Here is a 13,478-nt window from a genome sequence, read left to right as displayed (position 1 = left end):
GAGGCATGAATGTCAATTCTTTGGCATTTCTTAACATTTGCTTTGAGGAATGCTATATAATATTTATAAATATTCCATGCATTTGAAAAGAAATATCCATCTTTAGGTTGATCACATACTATATTCTTCTGCAGTTTACTAATTTTGTATCCAGTATCCATGACAGTGGAGGGAGCTTTCTTAAAATCTCCCACTCCAATTATGTACTTAACTATTGCTGATTGTTCCTCAGTCATATTTTGCTTTATACATTTAGAGGTTGTCTTGTCAGGTGCACACAAGTTTAAAACTCTTAGAATTCTCTCTTGTGAAGGACTCTATACCTAATGTTTTATAGCTTAACATTCAATATATTATAGTAATACTAGTTATATTTTGGTTGGAATTGGCCTTATGTTTCTTTTTCCATCAATTTACCTACAAAAGTTTTATATTTTTATACAGCTCTCGTAAAAATATATGGCTAGCTTTGTTACTTTATCCAACCTGAGAATTTCTTTTATGGGCGATTGGATTCAACTTATATTTACTATAAGTAGCAATATATTTGCACTAAGGTTGCCATCTTTGTTCATACCATTTGCCATACTTTCTTACTTTACATTTTCTTGCTTTCTACCAGACTGGGTTTTTCTCTATTGGTTTGGAAGTTAAAGAATCCATTTCTATTCCTTTACTGGTTACTCACAGCAAAAAACACACAATCACTATCTATACTCTCTCCCTGAAAACCACACAGACATTAGATGCTTGGGGTTAGTCACCCTCCAGTTGCCAGTAACCATAGCCTGGGGCTTGCTCCCTCCCTGTAGTTATACTCTTGAAAGAAACAATGCTGTTAGTGCAGTCTTGATCAATCCTGCTTTAGATTCATTCACAAAGTTATTTGCTCACTGCTCTTTCTGCTTCTCATTAGGTTCAGTAACTTTTCCTTGAAATGCAACGTGAAACAGCTCTTAGAGTCTGAGCAGTAGATCCCTCCAATCTTCAGCTAACACTGCCTTTGCTCCCTCTTTTTAAACACCTGTGTTTTGGGGTTAGTAGACTGATCTGTGCTCAGCAGTTTTAAGTGTATGTGCCTATGTGTGGATTCAGGCTTGACCCTGCTTTGAACTTGTATTTCTACAATTTGAGAACTTAGATCTTTCCTGAATTCTAGAAAAGCATTAGGACTTCCTTCTTCTACTTTCTCATTCATGTTATTTATCAGATACGTGTTAGTACTTAGCCTCCACATTGCTTACTTTCCATTTACACGCTTCACATATTTAACTCCCTCTGCTTTACACTTATCAACTATCCCTTTTAAAGTTGTAACACAGGGGCGCCGGGGTGACTCCGTTAAGCGGCCGACTTCAGCTCGGGTCATGATCTCACAGTTCATGGGTTCGAGCCCCATGTCAGGCTCTGTGCTGACAGCTCAGAGCCTGGAGCCTGCTTCAGATTCTGTGTCTCCTTCTGTCTCTGCCCTTCCCCTGCTCACGCTGTCTCTCAAAAATGAATGAATGTTAAAATAAAATAACGTTGTAGTACAACCACACATACATATGTGCTCAAATATTCTACCCCCAGTATCAATGAGGCACTAGAAGACACATAAAACATGAACATAAAACACATACGAGCTGTGTATCTCAGGTTTGTGGGCACAGTAACAAGTCATTTTTTTTATACCCAAAGAGAAAGACTGATAAACTGAATCCTCTAAAACTCAAATTTCAGACAACTCAAACCTGGTTCAGAGTCTGAATTTTCTCTCGGCACGTCATCATAAATGGCTTCTTCTGGATCTGGAATAAAAAGAAGGAAACTTTCAAAACCGACCAAGACCAAGTACAATGTCCACTGTTCAGGCCCACAGTCCCCGGAGATGCCACACCAGTGCCGAACGCGTGCACCTGTGCAAAGTAGCAGTTTTCTTGAGACTGAAGGATGACGCTCTATGTGAGCCAGCTGTGTAGAGGGAGTTTTATGGTTTCTAGGCCAATTTAGTCCATTATTTTGTGTTCACCTGCACTTTTCTATGTGGCTCTTTATAATTTTCAGCCTACAAAGTCAATGTGCTCTGATGTACAAACAATACAGAGGCGCCGTGCAGTTTCAGAACCAAAGGGACTGCTCAAGTGGTGCTACGTTAACAGGGAACTTAAAACAAATGGATGGTTCTATGATATTCTGAACTATTAGATATGAAAAGTAGGCGCATGCAAGTATCTCAGACTACATTATGTGGAATATTCGCGTCCTCTGAGATTATAACACGTTTTCTTAAGAAAAGGTGGGGATCCTTTTGGGCTGGACTACATAGTGAATACGGTATGAAAAGGCTGTATATGAGACAGCAGCGAAGCCAGAAATCTATTTCAGATTTGTAAGAGTTCAGGCCTTCACGGAAATCAAGCACGCTCTGAGGTCTTCCACACTGAAAACCATAAAGGTCGCCATGACTAAGCAACAACAGAAAAATGAGGTAAATACCCTCAACTCTGCCTCTGCCCTTGAGCCACTGTTAACATTCCGGGCAAGGGGTAGGGGGTAGCAGGCAAATTTGGGAACGTCCCTCATTCGCCTCCTGCTGCTAAGCCCCCATGTGATAGATGCTCCCTTCCTTGTAATAATGTAACTGCAACCGTGATAAGCATTTCCACTCCTGAGAACGTGAGCGATGTCCATCTACGCGCCCGTGAGAACCACGAGTCCTCTTACGTGCAGACCTGCTTGCGATACTTTGCTGTAGGAACGCGGTGTATGACACATACACGCAATGTGCGCTAAACGACAGCGTATGTGATTGGTAAGGCTTCTGGTCATCACTAGGCTATTAGTAGTTAAGTTTTGGGGGGAGTCAAAGGTTAGACCCAGAGATTTTGCCGTGGTGGGTGTCAGCAACCCAACCCATGTGTTATTCTCGTTAACTGCCACTTGTGCAGTAAAACAACTCGTGCGAGAAAATCAGACAAATTTGACTTTGGAAATAAAATTGCTAGTGAACAGGAAGACGATACTTTCGTCCTGGAATGACCCCGGATTTAGCGGCCCCCTGGCACAATCATCTACTTAGGCTAAGTTCCTTGGTGGCACTGTCATAATTAAAACCAGAACAACACATTCCAGGAGATAATTAAATAAGCGGGAGATGGTTACAATGGTTCTTCCTTGTAAGTCAATCACAGAAAATTACACAGAAATTAGTGAGCTAGTGGGTAATAAAGGCATAATTAGAAAACACATCTTTACTCTTCTTTAAAAATTAAAAGTCAAATCTAGTTACAGACAGCTCAGCCTCGTAACCGCGCGCGGAACAGCGGCTCTGCGGTGCCATATGGCCGGTGGGCGGCCTTCATCAGCCACCCACCCCCTTTCCAAAATGGTAGCCTGAGAAACCATCGCAGTGAGAATCACAAGAAGAATGCCTGGGTAACGTCCCGGCGGTGACTGCTGACTGTGGGCCTGTGTCCAAGCGTCAGTTCCCCAAATACAGGACAATCGTGGCAGAACCCAAGAACTGCGCTGGGAAGGAACAGGTGGGAGGAACCCGCATGGGACGGTGTGAGCGGAGACGTTCGGACTGGAAGTAAAATATGGGCTTCAGGGAGCCCCGGGAACAGGACAGCAGTGACAGTCAGCTCTGGCTGGTCCTTCAGGGAAATGAATGAAGTTTTGAAGGGACATGGGAATAACCAGCAGAACCCAGCAAAACCACGTTGTTCCCCGGGACGGCGTCCACGCAGAGCCCGGCGAGGATGCGCGCACGGCCCCGCCGGCTTCCCGGTGCTCAGGGTACTTACTCTCCATCCACGCGGTGTTGGCCGGGTCCGCCGCCCACCGGGCGAGGGCACTGTCCTCCTGAGGCGCTCGCTCGTCACTGGGAGAAAACAAACCAGGAAGCCACAGCGGTGAACATACTTCTGGTCAGGAGGCTGCTGCATGTCCCCAGGGGGTACATGAGCTCCAACGTGTGCATGCCGTCCCCTGATATTATTATGGGCATCCTGTGCTGAGAGTGTCTTCTGAGCTGCTGCCTACGCAGTTTATAGTCTGATCCTGCCAGCCACACCCACGGCGTGGACGTGTATGGAAGGACCCAAGCTTACGGCCCCACCATACCTTCCCACTTCTCTTTTTCGGGGCATCTTTAAAATAAACACTTAGACTTAAGCCCTCGAAAAGTTAGTGATCTCCGCCCTAATCATCTCATTAGTAACTGAGTGGTGGGTGGGTGACCTCAGTCCATATCTATTGGGACAGGGGACGCCCTTCCCCTGGCTCCCTGCACACACCCCATTTCTGAGATATGTGAGTAATAGATCTGGTGCCTTTCCCTCCTAGTCCATGGGGGTGGGCATATTGAGGCGGTGCCTTCGATCAAAACGACCCGGGGACTTCACCTCCCCGAAGTGGTCACTCGGACGCCAAAGGGGCCACCGGCTGACACAGGCAGAGGCTTCTGCCCCTCACCCACCAGGTCGAATGTGCATGTGCTCATTTTATCGGACCAGCTGCGGCTTCTCGACACAGACGCCAGGCTCAAGCTTTCACTCCCAGCGGTTTGCGAGCGCTTCCGAGTGCTAAATGAGACACAAAGTCCCTGCCCCAGGAGACCTGATGCGTCTTCCAGTGGTTCGTCAGAACTTCTCGAGGGCCTGTTGTGTGCCCCACACAGCACTGGCTGCAGAGACCCGCCCGAGTGACAGGAAGGGACGTCACCCGCCAGAAATAAAAAGTGCTCATGACTCAGCTGGTGGTGTGCTCCAGCGCAATGGTCCTAGGGGCCAAGCCACAGGTCACACTCGGGGAGCAGGAACGCTGTCCCGTGGGTGACAACAAGCCACCGGAATGCTTTATTCAAAGAATGACAAGGTCGGAGTCATTGTACACGCTGGGGACAGGCCCCACGCACGCTGATGAAGACCTCAGGGCCTATGGTCCCTGGAGCTTTGCAAGGAAGAGGTGGGCATGGCGTGGAGCACTGCACAGGAAGGGAAGAGACAGGAGCCATGGGGGGCGCCCAGAGACAAGCACGGGAGCTCGAGAAAACACACACGTGCAAATAAGAGTTTCATACAGAGTTAATGCCACACTTCACGATAAGTGACAGAGATGGCGGGGGTCGCTGCAGGGTGGTCTCTTCCCATTATTATCATTTTTGTTTGTTAAAAGTTCTAATGGTTAAATGCGTGCGAGACTGAAAGGCCAGGGAGATGGCAAAGATCTTAAAAATGTCCAGGTCATGGACACTTTAGCTGTGCAAGCACGTGCGACACAACACGCTGTGTTGTGGATGTGTGTAAGAAATGCCGAGCCCATCCCCGCACTTAGTTGAGGAAAGGGTCACATTAAAGAAAAAAATATTCTCACACTTTTTAAGTCTAAAATCACATCAAAATGAAGTTAAGCACAAAAGAGAAAATCTAAACAAAAATGGATGATATTTTAAACTATTCCTGAGTATTTCCGTGTGTTTAAAAAAGGTGGTGTTTTGGAAAACAATTTGAGCTTCTCCTCTCACACCACTTCACATTCTTTTCATTCTAAGAAATGATCCTTTCAGCAGATACGTTTCTCAACATACATTTCAGATCACCGGTGATAACATGCCACTCACTTGTCTCTTGTTACGCACAAGCTGTGATTCTACCGCGGGGCCTTGAGTGGATCTGCTTTGTGACAAATGTAATGTAAACCTGGTGCAAAGAGCTTGTGGCGTGTGTGCCTTTCTGCAGAGATCACGCTCATCTGGGGAGGAGTGTGTCTTTCTACATTCAGAGGCCAGCCTACAGCCCCAAAGGAAAAGCCAGGTGAGCGTGAAAACGGCAGGTCGAGGAGCTGGTGCCCGAGTCAGGAGCCTGCTCTCGCTCCGTCTGCTCTGCTGAGGCCTGCGCGGGCGAAAGGAAGCACGGCAAGCCGCCACCTGGGAGGGAGGGACGCCTCGCTGGCATGCTGAGACCAGTTTACTTACTCTCCGCCTCCGAGGCCCAGCAGAGGCCAGGCACTCAGTAACGGCTTGGCCAACTGAGGTGTAAACAACTAAAAGTGGATAAATAAACACAGCCAGCAGCAGCAAACAGAGGACCAGGTGAGGTGGTGGATATTCTAATGCTTGGTAAAGGCTGGTCCCACTAAATGGCGTTTAACTCATAAAAGGTTACAGACACAAAGATGGAGATCATATACTGAAAAAAGGTCCAATAGAACAAGAAGATATAACCATTACAAACTTACTCCTAACTAACGAAGGAGCCCCAAAATAGATGAAGGGATATTACACAGTCATGGACCGTCCCACAGTGACAGCTAGGCGCGCCAATGTAGCACTTTCCACAAAGGAACCACCGGGCAGAAGATGGTAAGTGAGACACAAATCAACTAGACCTAAGAGACACTGCAGAACATGACACCCACCGACCCTCAAGAGCTAAACTACAAACCTCTTAGAAGAAAACAGTGAGAGAGCTTCATGACACTGGATTTGCCAACCACTGACTGGACAGGACACCAGAAGCATAGGAAATATAAAAGAAACAAAACACATAAGTAGGATTTCATCAAAATTAAAAACTTTTATGCAAAGAATGCCACTGAGAGAGTGAAAAAACAACCCACAGCATGGGAGGAAGTATTCACAAATCACGTATGTGATAAGGGATTAGTATTGAGACTATAACTCCTACAACTCAACGAGAAACTCAATTCAAACATGCGGAAAGGACTTAAATGCCATTTCTCCAAAGACATACAAATGTACAACAGGACAGGACGAGGTGTTTGACATCATTAGTCACCAAGCAAGTGCAAACCAAAACCACCATGAGGTACCATTTCACACTCCCTAGAATGACTATAATCTTTAAAAAAATAGAAAATAAATTTGGTGACCATATGGAAAATTTGGAAGCAGTTCATTACTGGTGGGAATGTGAAGTGGTGCAGTCTCTGTGGAAAAGAGTCTGCTGGTCCTCAAAAAATGAAATACAGACTCACCATCCAGGGTTCTGCCCGCAGGTGTACAGCCAAAGGGATAGGGAGTAAGGACTTAGATGCTCGTACCCCAGTGTTCACAGCAGCGCGATTCACAACAACCAAAAGGTGGAAACCACACACGTGTCCATCAAGAGGTGAGTGAGTGGACAAAAGGTAGCACGTGCTCACAAAGAAATATTGCGCAGGCCTGAAAAGGAAGGAGATCTCGACGTGTCCTACAACGCGGGAGAACCTCGCTAACGTGATGCAAAGTGAAACAAGCCAGACACAAAAGGACACAAGTTACCCAGATTGGTCCAATCCACGGAGACGGGACGCAGAGTAGGGGTGTCAGGGGCTGGGAGGAGGGGACAGTAGATCACTACAGAAGGGTTAGAGGTCCTGTCTGAGATGAGGAAATATTCTGAACAGGGTGAGTGGTGATGGTTGTGAGACACAGCGTATGCATGAGATGCCACCGAATGTTACACTTAAAATGGTTCAAATGGCACTGTATATGTTGTATACACTTTAACACAATTTTAACACGGATAACGCAATGTACCAAAAGCCATAGGACGATCCACTTCAAACAGGTGTGGATTAAACGTCAGTATGGCCGCTCAGCTGCCAAGCACCAAGCACGATGGCATGCGAGCCTTGGTCAAACCTGCTCTCTCCCTTCACAGGACTCAGTCCAGCAGCAGAAAGGGACAGAGGAAGTGACAGTGAGGGCACACTGTTGTAATCAGTTTTGAAGCAGGTGTGCCCACATAGCTCTGGAAGAACAAGAGAAAATTTTATAAAATGAGACACTGAGGCAGGGTTTTGAAACGTACGCAAGAGTTTGCCTAGAAGATGGGCTTTTCCTGGGCATCTAAAGGAGATGAAATAGTGTTTCTGAAGGCAAGTGGCACAAAAGAAAAGTCTACGATCAAATCAGTTTGAGGTATTCTGGCTGAAAGCTGGGTCAGACCCACTGAAAATTCCCCTCCGGCCCCACAGGAGGGTTTCTGAGACCCTCTGCCACGCCAAAGCACACGCAGCATCTCCAGGACGGAGGCTGAGGAGGGCCACCTCTTCCCGGCCTATCTGCACGTGCGTTCACGTGGTCGGTCTTTCCACATACAGTAGGAACCTCTAGTCGAATCCTCATGTTCTGGACACCTGTCCTGGGAGCCCCTGGGCTAGAGAGCAGAGGGATGTTGGGGACCCAGGAGGGGAGGCTCTGGGCGGGGAACAGGCCTGGTCGGTCATCATCTCATAGCACTGAGGGTGGGAAGGACAGCCTCTTGGTGTCCCCACACTCCACGTTTTAGGAAACGGTCGTGGACTCAGAGCATGTGTGTAAAATGAGTAAGTTTACCTGTTTGCTGGATCCTCAGAACTTAGAGAATTAAATGGGCTGTCTTCTGCTGCTTCCTGTGTCTCTGTGAGAAAAGAAAAAAAAATCATATGGTTTTATGCTATGCTTAGGGTAAAATTGTAGGAATGGAATTTTACACTTAAAATGGTTCCATATTTTCTGTTCTTATGAATGACCGACAGCACAAAAATGATTGAGAGATATAAATTTTTTTTTAATTTTTTTTAAATGTTTTATTTATTTTTAGGAGAGAGAGAGAGAGACAGCGTGAGCAGGGGAGGGTCAGAGAGAGAGGGAGTCACAGACTGAAACAGGCTCCAGGCTCTGAGCTGGCAGTCAGCACAGAGCCCGACGTGGGGCTCGAACCCATGATCCGTGAGATCATGGGCTAAGCGAAAGTCGGACGCTTAACCGACTAAGCCACCCAGGCGCCCCGAGAGATATAAAATTTTTTAAGGTTGGATTCAAAATAAGATATTTTCAAAACAGGATTACAGTAAAAAGTGATATCCAAAGGCCCCTGCAACAGCTGCAATTAAAATGGTACCCAAAGAAACTGGGATACAGTAAAACACACATTTTCTCCTGTGTCTTGACTTTTCACAGGAATTTACAGTTGTGATTTATTGGGAAGCATGTCTGGATGAGAGCCTCCAGGGATTCTCAGGGGACAGAGAGCTGCATTCATGATATCTGACAACCAAATTTTTATATACTTACATGCATGTGCACACACCGGTATACACATGCACACGGGCACACATACTGGTACACGCACACACGTGTACTCACAAGCACACACGTATACACACGCATGTGGGCACACGTACTGGCACATGTACACATGTATACACACGCACACACCTATACACACATGCATACACATAAGCACACGCAGACACACGTGTGTATACACACACGGTCTGTCACACGTGTCCAGCTGACTGCTGTCCCCCCCTCCCCGGGTCTGATTTAACAAGCGGGTGATGAGCTCAGTTTTAGCCACATGCTCGACCGACTGGTGGTTCATTGCTACACTGGGAAACTGTCCCATAAACACTATTCTAGAAGGAATTTATCGTGTGCTAGGCAACCGTTCTTATCCACTTTCAAAGTGCTCGACAGTTGACTTGAGGTCCAGGAAGGCTGGGCTTCATGGATTAAGCCTGGAGTTCTCACTCATAAAAATGGTCCCCGGATGCCACTGAATAGTAACGAACACCCCTCACCCACTGGTGGGCCCTGCCTGGCGGTGCACCAGGAGCCGTAGAGGCATGAACTCAAGTTCTAGAGGCCGCTGAAACCTCGCTATCTGCCAAGGAGCACACTCAGGTCAGAGGCAGGGCCAGGATCTGAACTCGGACCTGCCCATTCCACAGACTGCTCTTCCCTCACCACACTCCCCCAAAGATGACCCAGGTGACCTCCTGCTGACACAAAGATACTCAACAAAGTCAACGAAGAAAGGATGTCGACTGGCAGTGAACACATCACACAGTGGTTTTCTTTACGTGGCTGGGTCAAGGGCCCCTCTTGCCACCCCCAAATGCACACCGCACATGCCTGAATCCACCCCCGAAAACAACCCTTCCTGCCCGTGCCCCGCCTTCCAAGAAAAAAGATGCACTCGGGTGTGATGTCTGCTAACACGAGAACTTTGACGAGGAGTGTGATGGGCAAACTTGTGAGGAAGTTCCCCCGCAGGCCACGCAAACCACTTGTCTCTTAATGTTCTGGAAGGATCTGGAAGCTCGTGCCACGAGGCAGGGCACCATGAGTCTCTGACCGCTGGAGGCCCGCTAATGAACGGAGGCGGAAGCTCAGAGTTGTTTTGGGCGGTGGGGAAGACGGCGGGTTCCGGCTGTTCCTGTTTCTGAGTCCGTTCCACGGAGCAGCCTCGGTATGAGTGCGGGAGCCTGCGCGAGGACGCGCGCACGCCGACAGGGGCCTGAGGGCGCCCGAGCGAGAACGCGCACGCTGACCGCGGCCCTGAGGGAGCCCGAGCGAGAACGCGCACGCTGACCGCGGCCCTGAGGGAGGCCGAGCGGGGAAGTGCACGCCAACTGCGGCCCTGAGGGGGCCCGAGCGAGAACGCGCACGCTGACCGCGGCCCTGAGGGAGCCCGAGCGAGAACGCGCACGCTGTCCACAGCCCTGAGGGAGGCCGAGCGGGGACGTGCACACTGACCGCGGCCCTGAGGGAGGCCGAGCGGGGACGTGCACGCCAACTGCGGCCCTGAGGGGGCCCGAGCGAGAACGCGCACGCCGACCGCGGCCCTGAGGGAGCCCGAGCGAAGATTTTTTTTCCCCCTCTCAACTGTCAGAACTGGAAAGAAAATCCCCAGTTTACTGAAATCTCGCACAAGCTATGATTCTGTATCTGAGAGGCCTTGCGTCCCTGAGAGCCCGTACCCCTGGGACAGTCCCTGGGCTGCGTCCTGGGACAGGGTGCACACCCAGATTTCGGCAAGAGAAGAAACGCCAGGCTGGGCTGCCTCTGCGGGCTCCCCTTGGAACTGAGCAGGCTGCACTCTGCTCCCGGGGTGCCAGCTGGGGCGGCCCGGTGCCCTCGCGCACACGGACCCGCAGCAGCTGGCAGGTGCCCTGCAGGCGGAGCCGGGGGAAGGTGACCGGGTCGGCTGCGGTGGCCCTGCCAGAACACGGAGGGCCACAAGACTCGCTGTCGGCAGGCAGTTCCGGCCTGCGGTGCACAGAGAGGAGGCGGCCCCTACCTTCCTCGTCCAGGGATGCGGTGCGGACGACGACGGGGCTGGAGTAGGCGGGCATGAGCAGCGGCAGGTTGCAGGGCACGGCATAGCCGCAAGGCACGGGCACCGAGTACCCGCTGGGCACTGGCGGGCTGGCGCCCTCCTCCTCCACATCTGGGTCTGCCGGCGGGGGCTGTTCCTCCTGCAAGGGCGTGATGTCGATGACGGAGTAGGGGTTCACCCTTGTCGGGAGCTCAGGCGTCGTGCCTTCTGCAGGGACGTCGGCATCCGTTCCCCTCCCGAGTTCGCCTCCTGGCAGTAAACACATGCGGCATTGAGGAGGCGAGGAGAAGTGGAGCCCCCTCTCCCCAGGGCACGCACCACCAGAGTGCCCAGGAGATACCCAGATCTGGGGGTTTGGAGTGGAGCACCTGTCAGCGTGGGACACCCTGGGCCTGGTGGCTCCCAGGGTGGCTTCTCCACTGACATGTGTCAGGTAGACGCTGACACGAGGTGAACCGCTGACCGTGCGGGAAGCCAGGACCCAACACGGACTCCACGCATCTCCAAGAGCATAAATTTCAGAAACGTTGCCTGTCACGCAGTGACATGGCGCTGAGGCCATTGTCATTGGGTATGGACGATACCAACTCCCTCCGAGAAGCCAACAGGGGCAGCTGAGCGGCCTGAAGCCCACGGGAAATGCTGGAGACGAAAGGAGCTCGGCCAGACTTAAATGGGCCATTAGAGCTCATGCCCCGCTCTGGGACGCCGACTTCTCGCCACGTCACTCACCCGCAGTCAGGACGAGCTGAGGGCGGCCTGGGGACTCACCTGGGCCCGACTTGGTGTCCACGCCTGCACCACTGGCACCACCGGCCTGGCCGCCTGCAGCTGGCCGATCTGCCTCTGGAATCTCGTCTCCACTGTCAAAATCAAACTGCTCTCCATCGTCCTCTTCGTTGTTGTTGGTGTCGTGTTTCACCTCATTTTCTACAGGTGACAAGAACACAGACTCAGTCACCGGGTGAGCAGACAGAAGCACTCGCGTTCAGTGTCAGGGATTGTGCGGCGGCCAAGGTACCGAGAGAGGATAAGCGAAAGGAAACACACCAAAGAAGGGAGCCCACGGTACAAAGTTCAACTAAAACACTACTGGATTCTGCCCAAGCCCCATGGGACCTCAGCCCCACTCGGTTCTGTCCACGCCAATCACCCACAATGTACTTGCCACCCAAACGTAAGGGCCCTCACAAGCCCTGTCCAGGCCAGGCCCACCCCATGGACCCGGTCCTGCACACATCTCCAAGTGAGGATGTGTTTGGGGTAGGATAGAGGGTGCTCGGACCCACAGACGTCATCCATCATCCCATGAGATGTCACAGCACCCAGGTGACAATGCCTAGGCTACGGAGCTGGGGCAGGGGACAGGACATTCAGGGGGACAGCACACGGGGAGGGAGCCTCTTCTGCTCCACAGAACCCCAATGCTGGGGCCGAAAGTCAGAACACAGAAAACTCCCAAACGTGATGGCCTTCTCCACTGGTGCACAACTCACTCCTCTGTACCTAGAGGGTCTGCTGGCATCTGGTTCTCACGCAGATCACAGGAAATCAGTCATGGGGACCCTCTCCCAGGACGGGGACCTGCATCCTCACATGGGAACCCTCTCCCAGGATGGGGACCCAGCACCCTGGAGTGTCCAAGGCAGTTCCCTTAGGAAGGAACGAGTGGGAGGCCACTATGGAGAGGGAGAAATGACCCCAAGATGCAGCCCAAACTGCTCACTTTGCAGGCAAACTAGGGTGCTGCTGGGTGGGTTTTGGGCACCGGCCCTGGGGGAGACCGGCATCCGGTGTCCCCATAAACACCAAGCTCTGGTCCCATCAGGCAGCAGAGGGATCTGCTGAGACAGGCTCCCAGGCCTTGGGGCAGGGTCCCTTCCTAAAGCCTCCACCCCAACACGCCAGCCAAACAGCCGTCACACAGGCCTAAGTGTGGGGACGTGGGGTCTGAACCAGTCATCTCAGAGCCAGAGGTGCGAAGACACAGGCTGGGAGGCCAGCCACAGGGTGGAGAGGTGATGGAAATAGCGCCCTTGAGCCTAGTTCACCGTGGGGCCTGGGAGAGGCTGGGCANGAAAATATTGGGCTTTTAGAGGTGGAGTAGTTTCTAGGGAGGGAAGCTGACAGAGATGGTCTACCTGAGCCAGTCGAGAAACTGACTTTCCCGCTGAGACCCTGTGGGTCCAGTTGAACCTCTGATGGTCCAGAAACAATGGTCTTAAATACCAGGTGTTCATTTTCCCTTCAATCTTTGGAATCACCAGTATGTTCTAACAGGTGTTTTGAAAGAAACAGCTTACCAGAGAGGTCAGGCTCCATCCCTGCCGTCACGGCAGGAGGGAGGAGCCCCTTCATGAGGACCCAGGGGGAACGAGACTG

The 13,478-nt window shown here is 50.8% G+C and overlaps 1 protein-coding gene across 1 annotated transcript in view; it reads right to left on the bottom strand.

The window, feature by feature from the left end:
- Positions 1-13,478, bottom strand: part of ARHGEF10 (Rho guanine nucleotide exchange factor 10) — a 94,699-nt gene that overhangs the window by 66,669 nt on the left and 14,552 nt on the right. Inside the window, exons 3-7 of the mRNA XM_077771650.1 lie at positions 11,868-12,026; positions 11,058-11,345; positions 8,327-8,390; positions 3,789-3,865; positions 1,734-1,790 (exon numbers count right to left, since the gene is read on the bottom strand). Of these exons, the coding sequence (XP_077627776.1) occupies positions 1,734-1,790; positions 3,789-3,865; positions 8,327-8,390; positions 11,058-11,345; positions 11,868-12,026 (645 nt within the window). The remainder of the gene's footprint in view (positions 1-1,733; positions 1,791-3,788; positions 3,866-8,326; positions 8,391-11,057; positions 11,346-11,867; positions 12,027-13,478) is intronic.

This window comes from Crocuta crocuta, unplaced genomic scaffold, assembly GCF_008692635.1.
Source record: "Crocuta crocuta isolate KB4526 unplaced genomic scaffold, BGI_CrCroc_1.0 scaffold111, whole genome shotgun sequence".
NCBI classification, from domain to species: domain Eukaryota; kingdom Metazoa; phylum Chordata; class Mammalia; order Carnivora; family Hyaenidae; genus Crocuta; species Crocuta crocuta.
The sequence above is the reverse complement of the archived record's forward strand: the minus strand, read 5'-3'. Positions and strand labels throughout refer to the sequence as shown.